We start from the raw sequence: 16,059 nt of genomic DNA, 5'->3' as shown, positions 1-16,059 counted from the left end.
TAAACAATGACCGTCGAGATATGCCATAACCAATCCTTCGGCGTGTTTGTGATGGTGATTCTTTCTTTTTCATGCTGGCGACACCGATACGCCATACCTATATCTGTGGATTCGCCAGCAATAGAACTCAGTTGATATGGGAATATTTCGTTCTCTTTTTTTTTTGTGTGTGTGTGTGTACGCGCGCGCGCACTTCGTATTTCCTGCCGTGCTGCTTTATCCCTGTGTTCTTCTCAAACGGTTCCCGACTCGCAGCTGTTCGATCTGTTCCTCCACTCCAACGAATCGAGCACCTCTGGACTGAAGAAGACTGTACGCTTCTCAAGAAATTGCCACGGAATGCTCGAGGTGAGGTAGTGCGTGGAGGAATGTTCAAGAATGGGGGGGGGGGGGGGGTGCAAATAAAAAAAATTAGAAAAAAACGTGGAAACTTGATTACCAACCCGTCATTCCTGATAACGCGTCAGGCTCCTCGCGTCCTGCGCTGCTTAGTCATAAACGCGATGAACGCCACACCCTAGGCACCGTCTCCAGCTTCCGCTTGATTATGCGCGCGACTACTCGCCTCCATACGGTACGGAAGCATCTCGAAAAACAAGCTTCAAAAGCATCGCATCAGTGCCGGAAGATGCGGCACGAAATATTAATATTACGCCGGCACATCCACGCCAATTCACGCATAACGATATGGTATGATATGCGTTCGTCGATTCAAGTTACTAGAGCATACACACGTATATCGTACAAATTCGTTGTGCGTATATTTAGCTTCAAAAAAGAAAAAGAAAGCCTGAAAATATTTTTCCATTGAGGAACGAGAACGCAGAACCATCGCACTTGAGGTGCGATCAGCAATACAGCCACGTCCCCGACTCAAGTGTATACCAACCAATGATAAACGAAGGAAGCAGACGATTACGCTCCGTTTCATACATGACTAGTGCGTTCCAGTTTCGACTGGCATTGAAGACAGTCTGCCCTGAATACGAAGAAGACACCTACGAAGGCGTGTAATAGAACTTATTAGAAAGACGGATCTGCGATTAAACGCTGCCTGACGTCGATAAGAAAAAAAAAATGCTGCAGAAATTCTGAGAAGTGTCTACTAATGCGTAACCATTCCTTGGCTCAGCCGTATCGCTTTTTGCTTACTTTCTTTCTAGTCTATGCACGTTTACCTATGGCTTTTCCGGTGCCAAAGAATGCTTACGCATTAGTAGACAATTCTCATAATCTCTGCAACATTTTTTTTTCTTTTTGCTTACGTTTATCCTGCTTAGACCACATTATAACGTTCAAAAAGAATTCGATTCCATACCATCACGGAATTACAAGCTTCTTTTTTGATGCGGTCTGTACAATTTTATTTTTCTGAATCAGACAACCTGCATTTCCTCTGTGGAGGCTGGAAACCTGCCTCACCTTAGCTGTTAATGTCTAGCTGTTCCTGTGTCACCGTAGCTGCTCCTTCCTCATCTCCAACATCTTTCTTGTGTGCTGGTGGGAATACACAGTATTTCATCTTTGTTCTTTCTTGATGCTACGACGTGAAGCGGTGAGGTCAAGACTCTTTTCTTTATTTTTTCAAGGGTACCAATCACCAATCAGCTACTGCTCCAATACTATCCCGTCTGACAATCAGCTATACTATCATTTTCGACATTCCGCAATCCAAAAGCAGGCTTCTTTGCATACACACAAGCAATGCGGGAAAGAGAGCTTTCAAGGAGGCAGGACGAGAACGATTTATTTTTGACTTTCTGATCCTTTCTTAGCGGTTCTAAAGCTACCAATCATCTGTATTTACAATATTATAACGATTAAACAATACGTTAATTTCTCCAATTATGCATTTATTCTGCAGATAAATGGTGGGACACTTTTCGCGTTTTAGACAAATATTCCTGGGGTACTCATCAAAGAATTCTTAAGCATTAATAAGATAAAAGGAAACATTATTGTTGTGTTTCAACACGGTGCTCCCTACACCCCATCCTTGGTCCGTTTGTGTGAACCATAATAATCCCAACGTCGCTTACATCGGTCGCATAAGAAAGCGTCGACTGCGATTTGTTGTGCACAGGTGCATTCCTGTCAATCTCAATCGACATTTTCTTTCGACAGCAAAGTCACCTGCATGACCCTTTACTTCAATTCTCGCCTTATTCGTGGGCTGAGCTTGATTTTAAACGTGACTTAAGGCGACCGCTGTACGTCTAGCCTTCTCTTTGGCCATCTACGGCGATTCTTACAACAAAGCCTGCAGAAGGTAACGCTACGAAGGCTAGACGGATTTCTCGCATCCGCGACCAGAAAATAGTGCGTCACACGTCATTTGGCGTAACGTTAAGCATCACCATTTTACGTCAAGAAATATGACGCATTTGTCAAATATAGAAAGCGTCGCGGAGAACGAACACAGACGCTCGTTTCTGGAACCAGCCACCACGGCGTCCAGTTCGCGTTCGCGGCCAAAATATACCACGTCGCATAGTGGCAGCACAAGATATCGAAAATAACGAGTGACTTGACGCAATATCATGTCCGCGACTTGAATTTCCAATACACGAGGTAGTTGCTCCGTATTAGGCGACGCTGATCGAAACAACCGCACTGAGGAACGCGCACATTGACACTCCTATGACAGCACAACTTGCGTAAGCTTGCGCAGCGTTGCCTCCCACGTATGAAACGGAGTACAGAAATACACAGCGGCGAGAATGAATCGACTTCATTTCACTTTTCTTTTTCAATTCAAAAGCGGTGATGAGTCACAATGATATGAGCTGAGCTGAGTGATAGGTTGGCACTCTCGAGGAGCTGTAAGATCCAGTGAGATCAGTTGCGCGTTTATCTGATCCGATTGAATGGCCGAGCTGAAGGAGATTATGTATTTTCATTTGGCTTTTTAATATGTTAGTAAATGTGAGCTAGTGTGCGACTAAGCGAGCGAATAAATGTATGAGCAGATAAGCCTGCGCAAGTGAATCAGTGACACGAGTGACACTGAGCGAGTCGCAGAGGGAGTAAGTGAAATAGTGGTGGTAGTTTATCAGCAAAGGTCAGAGTGAGCGAGTGAGTGAGGCACTGAAATGAGAGAGCTAGTGAAGAAGGAGAAGTCAGGGAGTCAGTTCGAATGAGCAGCCATGAGCTGGTGAGCTGAGAGCAAGTGTGAGTGAAGGAGACCTCAGCGAGTCACTGTTATTGTAAGTGATGCATTGAGTGAGCTAGTCAATGAGAGAGTCAGCAGTGAGCGCGTGTGAGTGAGGGAATGTGAGTGAATGAAGAGGAAGCTTTAGCTCGGGCCCAACTCCGACGTGGACTATTCAAATACATGTAAAACGCAAAAACGTTTTTTTCTGAAATAACCCCTGGACCGATTTTAATGACTTTTGTTGCATTTTAGAGATCAAGTTATATTGTAGTGACCTTTAAAAGCAAAATATCGATTTAGGGCCAGAATTCCGATGAAAGATTTTCAAAAATTCAAAAGTTTGCAAATAATAGAGGCAAGAAGTTAAGAAATAAATAGCTCTACATCAGGAAAAGATATCGCGGATCTGTAAACGGCACCCATTAGATCATTGAAAGCGGACAAATTCAATGTCATTTTATATCTTACGTAATTTCCTTACGTTATGTACAAGAATTCTGCAAAAACTGTAGTTCCATATTACTAGTTTTTTTTTACATTCATGTGCAACATATCAATTTTGTCCGCTTCAGATGTACCATTCGATACAATTCACAGAATTGTGATATCGTTCATCATTGCTGAGTTACAGAGTTGTAAACTTGATAGTTTAGTTTCCTGAAAATTTGAGATTTTTCCGAATTTTTAATAAAAAATTAACGACATAAATCAAAAATTCAAAACCAACAGTCACTAGATTTTAAGTTTTTCTTTTAAATGCAATAAACCTCGTCAAATTTGGCGCAGTGGTTGTCGAGAAAACAGAGTTTTCATTTTACATGTATTTAGATAAGACACCCGAGCTAAAGCTTCCTCTTAAGGCGGTGGACTTGAGACTACCAACCGGTAGAATGATGTAAGTCAGTGAGTGGGAGTGAATTAGCGGGTGAGCAAGTGCGGGTGAAGGTAATACACCCGAGACATTTCAGTGAGCAAGTGAGATTGGGAGTGAAGACCGCGGACGATGTGTTACTGAGTGCGAACAAGTAAGTGACCACGTGCGAGCGAAGCAGAGCGAAGCGGACAGCGTGCGAACGAGCGAGCGAGCGACTGAAGTCGGTGTGAATGAGTGACACGACAGGGTGACGCTCACCTTGCCGTCGCTGTGGTTGCACATGTCCCAAAGCGGTACGAGAGCCGTCATGGCGTCAGTGCCATCGTCACCACCAGCAGCGTCCGTCGAGGGTACAGCGTTCTGTCGCGTCATCACAGCAGACACGGCCCACCTGCGCAAAGGAACGCACTCTCGACGCTGTAGGAGCTCTACTTTACGCTTCTCGTAGCTAAAATGATCACACTCAGCAAGTGTGAACAATGGCAATTGCATTTAAGGCATTTTATTTATTTATTTATTTATTTTAGGCATCTTATTTTTTTTAGAAGAAACGCTCACAGCGCTGTTTGTTATTATGTTCAATAGGCAACTCCATAATACCTGTGCTTATTGCACATGACGTCAGCGAAATGCGGCCTGTGTCACGGTGCCGCGAAATATTAAAGCCGTCGAGCGGGGCACGTGGAGACGACTGTAGTATCGAAATCAGCATCATCATCATCATCATCATCATCATCATCATCATCATCATCATCATCAGCCTGGCTACGCCCACTGCAGGGCAAAGGCCTCTCCCAAACTTCTCCAACAACCCCGGTCATGCATGGCCACAATTAGTACATGAGCGGGGTTGTTGGAGGCTATTGTATTGTATAGGAGAGGCCTTTGCCCTGCAGTGGGCGTAACCAGGCTGATGATGATGATGATTTCGATACTACAGTCGTCTCCACGTGCCCCGCTCGACGGCTTTAATATTTCGCGGCACCGTGACACAGGCCGCATTTCGCTGACGTCATGTACAATAAGCACAGGTATTATGGAGTTGCCTATTGAACATAATAACAAACAGCGCTGTGCGCGTTTCTTCTGACTGTGCTGACCTGCGGCACACGCAGAGCTCAAAGCAACTAAGCGAGCCAACGTACTGTGACGTCGTGACGCATGCCCTCCCTGCGTACTGAAACCGAAAGTGCTTCACAGAAAGAGGTATAATACCAAATTGTTGAGTAATTGCTGGCAGTTTTAGGTATTTTTTTTATTTCATCTAAACTTATAAGCGCTGAACTTTCATTTGAAGCCCTCTTTCTCTACACCCCCTCCGCCCCCAAGAGAAACAAAACAAAAAAACAGCAAAGTATCAATCGGAAATGTCGTGTCAGTGCTCCGTTATTATCATTATCACCAACAACAGGCTATTGTGCACTGAAAGACAAAGGCATACCCCAGTCATCTGCGATTGTCCCTGTCTTGCGCCGGCTGGCGCCATCCTTTGCCTCCAAACTTCCTGATTTCATCCTGCCGTCAAGTTCTCTGCTGTTCTCGACTGCACTTCCCCTCCCTTGGCAGTCATTCTGTATACTGTAATACACGATCGGTTGCCTCTCCTACGCAAAACGTTGCCTGCACCAGCTCCATAACGTTCCTCCTAATGTGAGCTTGAATATCGGCTATACTCCGAACTCTCTAATCCACGCTGCTGTATTTCTTTCTCTTAACGCAAAGCGCCTATATCGTTTCTCGTTACATCGCTTGGCGCGCTCCCTTATTGCGATGGCGCAAGCGCGTGTCCGTGAGCCGTCAGTCTTTATCGAGAAGTGGCAACTTACACACCGGACCCGGTGTCGCCATCGAGCCGTGGACTGAGCAAATTGCCGAAGAAGCGACAGAGCGCTTCAATTAGAAGTCGCGTGATGTCTAGAGCACCCCCCCCCCCCCCCCCTATCGAGCGTCACCCAACTCTCTCTCTAGTCGATCCCGTTGGAGCACGCCAGGCGTGCGGAGGGCTGAAGCGCAAATTAAACGTTTGCAGGCGGTGGCACGCGGCAAACACGCCGAGCAATTTGTACACGCCAGGTGCTTCCGGCTCGAGCGGGTGAATAGAAAATGGCGCCCCGCTTAGCGACAGCATTTCAACCCGGATCGCTTCCGTTCCAGTACGTGCCTGTTAAAAAAAGACGCTAAAGACGACATGTTAACAGTTCGTGCATACTAAACCTTTATTCTCCAGGAAGGATACCTATAGCCGGTCATTTCAGAGACAGACTGATTATTCTTGGAGAAAATGAAGGCCCAGAATTCCCAATTTCAACTATCGCTACCAAACATTCGGCGCCGGTATGTGCCAGTGTGACATCACCAACTTCAATGCAATTTTCGGTATTCCAGCACTGTCTGCCCAGAGAAATCTCGTGAAACTTGTGAGGTTCATTCCTCTGCTGTTATAAAATGCAATGAAAGATCTTATTTACCAATACTCACGTCACTGGAGCCAATGTGTAGAAGCTGTTAATGCTCATGATGTCACGGCAAAGCTTGAATGGCTACTTCTATTGGACCCGAGATCTATGAGTGGCGGCCTCTCGAGTGTGACGTCAGTGGGGGGCCTCCGCAGCCGCGCCGCGCGCGCTGGCTACGTGAAGGCAACTAGCAGGCAACATGAAGGCAACTTGCAGGCAACTTGAAGACAACTTCAAGTTGTCAGCCGACCTGCTCTGCCCCAGTTTTTTAAATGCGAGTATGCAGGTTTTTCGAGCAGCATGTTATGTACGGAATGTTCCAGGACAGTATTCCCAGCTAAATCGAGCTGAGTAGTCGTCGTCACCACACTCAGTGTGAATTTCTCCTGGCGTCGTCTGCTATAGTCATCGTTGTGTATGCGACGTGCTTGTAGGACGTTGGCTTCTCGTGATTGCTGTTCCGTTTTCGCGGCACACACGTATTCATTTGTGAGCCCTTTTTTTTCTTACAACGAACTGAGGCCATTCAGCTACGGTGCCTGCGCTGCAATAGTGTGTTCGCCTGTCCAGCAGGTGCTGCGTGTTGGGTAGCCCACTCCGTTTGCTACAGAAATTCCGATTTTATAGCAGCCCACCGCGTTAAGCATAGCACGAGTGAAGTCCGACGCCATTCTCAGGAAATTAGGTGGTCACTGCGGTGCGTTATCGCATGCGTTGCTTCAGCGGCATCACAGAAAAATGTGGCCTGGAACGTCTGGTGGAAGGCCTGACAGAATTCTCGAGCAAATCGAAATTACTTAGTTCTGCGCTACAGTATACTCACCTTTGCACTGTTCTTAATTAAGATGGCTTAATTCCACCGTGACACAGCTTGCCCCTGCATGCCAGTTGGTTGAACATGACCCTTCCTTCCTTTGCTCCTATTGCGCGTAGCGTGCACATTTCTGGGGCTAGATTCGTCCAGCCATGAGAGCTAGTGCTATCGCGCAACAAAATCAGTCGACAACCTTTTCTTAAATGACCACTATATACTTTGTTCTGCAAGCTGGCAGTACGTATTTCAAGCAAGAAAATTGATAAGTTAGGTTTCGTGATACTGTACTTGACCGAATACGTAGCTGGAGCGCTAAACACGCAAAGAAACGGGGGGGAGGGGGGAGGGGGGAGAAAGGTCACACTTATATGGGCGAAATGTTCACAGGTTTTTCTGCGTTCTTTCAACATAATATTTTTATTAGTACGCTGATAAAGTAACGGTTTCCGAGCGGATTTACGGCAGTCGGAAAGTGGTTTGAACCGTAATAGTATTATGCCAACCTAGACAAACATCTTTTTTTTTCTGCATTAGAAAGGCGCAATGAGGTTTATCTGCAAGAAAATGATGCAAGGCATGCTGGACGATCGGCAACGATAGAGCGCGGTGCCCCACTGATGTTCAAGGTAAACCGCTTGTCAGTAAAGTAAAAAAAAAAGCTTTTATACGCAACACAAAGTGACCGCAATTATTATGAGCGAAATCTTAAATGCGCATTCAACTCTACAATGGCGCTCAGTCAACGTCAAATTTTACGAATGAGCTCTACGATCGTGCTTCATTTCCAAATCTGTATCGTCTCTCATTTGCTTCCTCTGCGTGATATTTTATGACTGAATAACGAGATCGCGCCCCTGCCCGCGAGAGATGCGGCCATATACAATAAGCAAGGCAATACAGGATAAATTAGGATCAAAAATAAATCAGGATAAAAAATAAATTGTGCGATTTCACGAGTGCCGATACCACTATACGGTTATTAGGCACGTAGTGGTGGACTCCAGATTCATTCTGACCACCCGGGATTCTTTACCCCGCCCATAAATCAAAGTAGGCACGAGCGCGTTTGCATTTCGACCCTACCGAAATGCGGCCGCCGCTGGCAATAATAAAACTAACACTAGGGAAAAAAATACGGATAGTAATTGGAGAGCGCCGTGCTACGCGAGCAAACGCGTGAAAATGAAGCTATTATGGCCGGGGCCAAGCAGACGACAAACACGAGCCACCCTTCCCGTAAACCCTTTCCCTATGACGTCACGGGAGCGCCACCATCGGTAGCGCACGGGGAGCGTAGGGAAGGGTGCCCCCACCCGCATTCCGTTACTCTGTCTTTCCTGGCTTCCCGAAATTCCTCTCGTGAAAAGAGTGACTGCGCTTGCTACTGCGGAGGCGTACTTAACTTACGCAACGCAACACACGTGTTTAATGTGCTCGTAAAGGGGCCCCACCAGACACGTCGGAAATTTTGGTTATACATGGGAAGTGTTTGAGCCCGTTATCCATCTCTTGCAAAATTGTTGTCTCTTCGCAAAACCTTTGAAGGAAGTTTACCATACCGCGCATCACATTGCTGTTGCGAAAGTAACTCATCTATACGATCATACAAGTGATTATATTATTTTTCTCCAAAGCGGCTGAAGAAGGAAGTGCGGAAGTATGATTACTGCTAAGCCATTCGACGGCCAAAGTGTATAAAAAGGGAAAGGGGGACGATCCTCTCCTGTACATAATTAATTACCATGCACACCATCCAAAATTTGGTTACTCAACAAACAACGCTGCCTTCTTCATGGCGCTTAATTAAGGAGATGGATGTTTGCTTCCGCTCTTTCGAAGCGGACAGTCTTCCTGCTCGCTTATCGGAGGGTATTAGTTAAACAAGTTCGGCGCGTTAACCGAATCCTCTTTTAGCGAAACTTCGGCACTAGGAACCCAAGCGGTTTCTCGGGTACAATAAATCCAAAGTACTTTGTACTCTAATACAAATCGAATTACGGGCTGCTGTGCGCCAAAACCAGGATTTGATTATGTGGCACACCATAGTGGGGGCACTCCGGATTAACTTCGACCACCTGGTTTTTTCTTTCTTTTTTTTTTTTTTAGCGCGAACCCAATGCACCGTACACGAGCGCTTATCTTCCTTTTCGCCTCCCTCGAGATGCGGTCGCAACGTCAGGGAATCGAACTTCCAACCGTCTGCTTAGCACGCTAATATGTTCTGTGCTCTCTCTGCCTTTTTTTTTTTTTGTATACGTTCAGTCTTCAGCGTCCCTTAAATTTGGATCACCTTAGTTCTAAGGGCACCCAAACGTACGGCAAACGCATGTGCTGCGCCTATGTTATGCATACAGACAAGTGCAAAGCACGGGAAAACGAAATATCGGTAAAAGAAGCCGTTGTTCTTCAGTGCCATAGACATGAATTAGGTTGATGAGGATGAGAAAAAAAAAACTGCAATGCCGAGGCGTCAACGTACTAGCGGTTGCCGCAAAATTGCGCGTTGTAATAGTAATAGTGTAATGGTAGGAAGGGGATGACCTCAAGGCGTACGGGGGAGGTGAAAATATTGCTAAGCTAATTTATTCACAGCAGGGAATACCAACTGGCCTAGCAGCTGAAAAAAAAATGTGTGCGATTTGAGGTGCCGTTCAACTGAGTCTGTATAGGCCGTGTCGGTCTTCCATAACGGCTTTCGTTTTGGCACCGTGGCGGCGTCTGATGCTTTAAAAGTGACTGATTACTTTTTTCGTTTCTCCCTTTTTTTTCTGTGTGTGTGTTTGTGCTATACATACGTTATGTGAAGTATAAATTCGGCAATGGCCACGTGAGGATGCGAGAGGGTGCGAAGACGACCACTGTACTTCGTTGGCACCGCGTGAATATTAAGAAGGGACTGCCCCTGTGTGCTCGAAGACTTGCTGTTTCGTCTCGTTTTATGTGACATGCAGATATAGACTACCTGAAATAAATTCCTGTATTTCTCTTTCGTGTTGTGCGCCACTTTGTCTTTTTCTTCTTTTCTTTTTACTTTATGCGAATCACTGCTGCACGTGCAAGGATAACAAACTGCTTCAGAAGTTTGAAGATTCCCTTCCGTCACCCTTTCTCTCGTGCGGAAATTTGTCGTCGTGGAGTGAGCGGCGACGTATTTGATTCAGGCATTTCCAATACCACAACTAATCAGCCTGTCCAGGCTAGCAGTATTGCTGGTATAAATAAACTAAGTCAAATAACATCGAATCACAGCCCATACAGACTGGCACCATGTCTAGCATATAGTTGCTTCCGTAACCTCGTTGTCGGGCCCCCAGTTGCGTTTTCCATTTGTCGATGCTGCCTGCGCGCGCAGAGCACTGCGAAGGACGACGCTACCTCTGTGACACTTGTTTGCGTGTGTACGTGTGAGCGATACATTTGTGTGCGTGCATTTGGGGTGTTCGAAGACCGCAAGTACAGCTTTGATTTTTCGAAAGCCGGCTGTTCCTATAGCGTGGTTCCTTTCGGAAGCTCAGTAAAGAAGGGGCAAGCACAACGACACACACACACACACACACACACACACACACACACACACACACACACACACACACACACACACACACACACACACACACACACTCACACACACACACACACACACACACACACACACACACACACGCACGCACGCACGCACACACACACGCACGCACGCACGCCGCACACACACACACACGCACACACACACACACACACACACACCACGCACGCACGCACGCACGCACGCACACACACACACACACACACGCACGCACGCACGCACACACGCACGCACGCACACACACACACACACGCGCACACACGCACACACACACACACACACACACACACCACGCACGCACGCACGCACGCACGCACGCACACAAACATGCGCGCGCACGGACCCACAAGCGCGGACTGTCACAATTCGACAGCACGTCGTCTCCCGCGGTAGCGCTTCGTAATTTGAGTTGTCGCCGCTGCCCTGCACTTCTTAGGTAGTTCGTAACCTCCAGGTCCTCTCAAACCGAGGTGAGAAGGAAAGCACTTTACATTTCTAGTCTTTCTTTTTTTCCTGTCAGAGAACTACTAAATCATACGAGAAAGAAAGAAAGGGCAATCGGAAAGAGCGAAAGAATGCCCGAGCAGCTTCGGACGACGGCGGTCCGATTCGTTCCGGCATCTCCGTCCGGTCTCCGGCGGAGGCAAGTTCGAATCCACTCGGGAGCGCCCGACGAGTTCGGTAACACCGCGGCGGTCAGTCACTCTCACCCTCGTCCATTCCAGCCTCTCTTGTTGCAGAATTGGGCGCGCTCGCACATTGGCGCCAAACGCGGAGGCCTACGACGATTTGTCGACCAGATGCCGTTGTTCGCGGTGGTGTAAGCGGTCGTGTTTGCGGTTCGCGCGAGCGTGATTTGGCGGCCCGACTATGTTCTTCTTTGCTTTTCTTTTTTATCCGAACGGACCCTGCAGTGCGTTATTCGGCGTGGCATAGCCATCAGCGTAAATTAGCCGGCTAACTTTTCTTCATCGTGTCGTGGTGAAAAAAGAGAATCCCGTTATAGGCATGCGCAGAAAGGTTCTCCGCCATATGACCACCGCGTGACACAATTGGCGAGAAGATTTTTTTTTTTCGGTTGATCGCACTTCTGAGTTCTCGAGACTGTCTTTTTACGGAACGTTTTACAATCCTCACGCAGAGGCCAACGCCGTTTGCTGATGCGCGACGAATAGTAGTGTGTTTTGGTGAACGCTATGTGCGAGACCCGAACTGTGGGCCGTCAGCGTAGTATACTGCAGCAAGGTGTTCCGGAAGCCCGAGATAAAATGGAGCATAGCGAATTGCACGAGCGAGTGTGAAAGGCGAGACCCAGCGTTCCGTTTGGAACTGCAGTATTCGGGCGCTGAATATTCGTGCAGCGTCAACCGCAAGAGGATCGACCATTGCGCCGCTTCGCACCTTGAATGAAGAGGCTGTGATAGCAGCGTTTTTGTAGTTAAAACCTTAACTTTCCCTGCACGAGTGAAATCAATTCTTACATCGAAAACTTTAGAGAACTGGGCGGCTTCGAGACCAAGACTCAAGACATGCGCTGTGTGAAGGCGTCCATGTTTACTCGTTTATTAAGCGGCTGGCGTGCAGCTGATCCGATCGACAGAGGACAGAGTGAAGACCCCGTAGTACGCATGCAAGGCGGGCTGTAAACGCGTCTCCCCAGGAAGCGTCGTCGAGAGGACATCAGTGAGCTCACGACTTCGGGAGGGACGAACTAGGAGTGTCCCTCAAATGACGTCACAGCCAGCGCGCGATGCCTCACTGAACGTGCGACACTGAACCAGCCATCGCCGGGGCCCCACTGGAGAGCGCCGCCACTCATCACAGAACAGTAGTGATCCGTAGGAGAATGTAGCCAAGGTGAGTTATACGTCATTGTCGATTCCGAAGACTGTCAAGCTGCCTATTTCAGGTATTATTCAATTCCTCCGCATTGTCAAATTGCAGCATGTCCGCGCATCAACCCAGTCAGATAAGACGCAGACGTATTGCTGGCCAATCAGAGTCGAAGGGATGGTGAATTTTACAGTGTCTAGAACGGCATCCCAGGTTACTAGACCCGCCGCGGTGGCTTAGCGGCTATGGCGTTGCGCTGATAAGCACGAGGTCGCGGGATCAAATCTCGACCGAATTTAGATGGGTGCGAAATGCAAAATCCCTCGTGTCCCGTCAAATGGGGGCACGTTAAAGATACCCTGGTGGTCACAATTAATGCGGAGTACCCCCAAACGGCGTGTCTCACAATCAGCTCCTCGTTTTGGCACGTAAAACCCCAGGATTCAACTCAACTCAGGTTATTAGCACCGGTTAGCAAAACTACACAAACAACAGCGCGACGCAAACACGCGTGACAAGCGCGTCGCATTAAGCAGGAAGTACGTTGCACGACACGGCGTCAGATAACATACACGCGGTGCGCTGGATACCTTACGGGTGCTACGAGCCATAGCCTGCTGCAATGTCGCTGGAAGCTCGTTGGGAGCGGTTTATCGTACGTGAACACCAATCACCATGTTCATCATAATCGCACCGCAGAACACGGGGCCGCACTCTTGTGGCCTTTCACAACAGTTTTATTTGTGGCCACGCACAGTGGTTCAGAAAGCGAGACGGATGGAAGGAAAAGGCGGAGAGCGCGGAACGTCAGCTCATAGTTGTACGTCGGACGCGAAACGTGAAGCCATGCAAGCCTCGCGCTCCAACCAGGGTTTCAACATAGACCGGCCCACGACACTTAGATTAACGCCAAGACTTATGCGTCTGAAAGCTGCGTCGATGCCGGTAGGCAGGAACTCGTAGGGCCCGCCACAACAGATTCCACGACGACACGGCGATGAAACAATGCGCGACAATTTGACGCCCACTGTTTGCAGGTGAAAGGCGCGCTAATTTAAATAATTCAATGGTGGATGAAAGCCGGCTCATTTGAATACTTCCCTTCGCTATAAACACCGCGAGTCGCTATCGGGGTAACGGACGTCTGGCGTGGACACGGCAACCGCCTGCGCCTTGCCGCGAACACGTGCGCTAATTGTAGCTTGTTGAGAAGCCATTGACAACGTAGTTGCCAACTTTTGCAACTCCATCGGAACCAATCAAGTTGGCGCTGTTGTTGAAACGTTCCGTATGCTACTCCACTAATTACATATATTTACCGTATGCTTTCCGCATATTTCTTGCGGAATTAATACGGATTCCGCATAAGCTCCGTCTAATTTCTATAAGGATCATACGGTAAAGACATGAAGTTATCGGAGTGCACACGGAACGTTTCATTAGTGATAAAAAAGTGCAGGAAAGGGTAGCATCATGGGTGATGCCGGGTACTCTTACTCATTTAACAAAAGCTTATTATCAAGGATAATCTAATTCTAATTATGGGGTTTTACGTGCCAAAACCACTTTCTGATTATGAGGCACGCCGTAGTGGAGGACTCCGGAAATTTCGACCACCTGGGGTTCTTTAACGTGCACCTAAATCTAAGTACACGGGTGTTTTCGCATTTCGCCCCCATCGATATGCGGCCGCCGTGGCCGGGATGTTATCAAGGATAGCCTGACTATATATATATATATATATATATATATATATATATATATATATATATATATATATATATATATATATATATATATATATATTAAGAGAGAGAGAGAGAGAGCCTGAGTTCTGGGCGCTGTACACTTTAACGTCACGTGGCTACAAGGACAGCCAGCTGCTATATATTTCATGTAGCAAAATTAGGAATTCGAATCATTGTCAACATTGCGTCGGAAGAGCAGGCCGGCAATGGGTACGGACATCAAAAGAGCCGGCATTGTGAGCGACAGGTGGAGCGGGTGCTTCATCATAGACGACGGCCACAGGCTTACAAAAAAAGGCTCCCTATTTTGTTAAATATCCGCAACGCAATTTGAAAACAAGTCCAATGCAAACTCTGCACGTGCCGGAGTTTACCAAGCAGACTATATGCAAACGAGCCTAATCACGCACGTAAATTCTCCCACGATCCGATCCACGAACTTGTTTTGACAGTTTAATTATCTATGCAACTAGCATTCTAAGTCTACTTCAGGTACTTTGAGTCTATCTATCCATCTAGCCTCTTACGCCGACCCAGTTTCCTGTGTTGTCTACAAGCTTGGACCACAAGGTGTGCGCTCGTGGTAGTGATACTGTCGTAGTCACTGTATCGTCGCCGTCCCAGCTTCGTCATCACACTCTCGTGATACCGTCGTCGTCAGGCCACCGTCGTCCTACAGTCGTCATCATCCTACTGTCATCGTGTCGTCGTCGTCACGCTAGCAGGCATCATGCCCTCGTCGTCCCTGCGTCGTTGTCATACGTCGTCGTCATGCTTCCGTTGCTATACAGTCGTCCCGATGCTGTTGTAGTCGTCATCATCGTCATTTGTCATCGTCATCCTTCCATGCAGCTCTGCTGACCGGTTCTCGTCATGCCACCATCGTGCCGTCATTGTCCCGCTGTCGCCTCCACACACGCGTAGTCGTCCTTTGTTCTGATGCCGTCGTCATTATTCCATCACCATCATTTCGGAATCGTCAGCCCGTTGTCGTCATGGCATCGTTATCGTGCTGCCGGCCTTCATCGTCCCATGAACATAATTTCCTACACGCCATTCCATCGTCATCACTGCGTCGCCGTCACAGAGTCGTCGTCTTGCCGGTGTGGTAATGCGCGATCGTGGCGACATAGTGTCATAGCAAAGTGGGCCAATCCCGGAGACCGTGTACGTCGCCCATGGCAGAAGCGATGGAAATTCCAGAATGGCAAGAGATTCTAAATAAAGGTGCATGTTTTCGGCAACGCGGTGTGTCGTTTGCGCTGCTTGAGTGCTAATCGCATTAACGTCATCAGTCCATCGTGAAATGAGTTCTGCAGAAATGTTTCTTTACGAGATTGTTTTCACGCAGTTTCGTAGTTTCATCACACATTTTTGTAGTTGGTGTTGTAACGCAATTTGTAACACTCGTAACATTCTGAAATAGCCAACTCGTTAAGAGACCAGAACTTTATATGTTTCACAGCTAATAAGAAATATAAAAAAAATTAAAAACACCCACGGCACGCTGACAAACACTTGCGAAATAATAAACCGGGCGAGTGGTGGTATGGTGTGATTTCATGGTTATGAAAACTAGAATGGATAAAGAACACTG

At 47.4% G+C, this 16,059-nt stretch overlaps 1 protein-coding gene across 1 annotated transcript in view; it reads right to left on the bottom strand.

Moving 5' to 3' along the window:
- Positions 1 to 16,059, bottom strand: part of Setd3 (SET domain containing 3) — a 102,531-nt gene that overhangs the window by 25,933 nt on the left and 60,539 nt on the right. Inside the window, exon 9 of the mRNA XM_075675646.1 lies at positions 4,287 to 4,419. Coding sequence (XP_075531761.1) covers positions 4,287 to 4,419 — 133 coding nt within the window. The remainder of the gene's footprint in view (positions 1 to 4,286; positions 4,420 to 16,059) is intronic.

The sequence above is a fragment of the Dermacentor variabilis genome, chromosome 11, assembly GCF_050947875.1.
Source record: "Dermacentor variabilis isolate Ectoservices chromosome 11, ASM5094787v1, whole genome shotgun sequence".
Lineage (NCBI taxonomy): Eukaryota > Metazoa > Arthropoda > Arachnida > Ixodida > Ixodidae > Dermacentor > Dermacentor variabilis.
The sequence above is the reverse complement of the archived record's forward strand: the minus strand, read 5'-3'. Positions and strand labels throughout refer to the sequence as shown.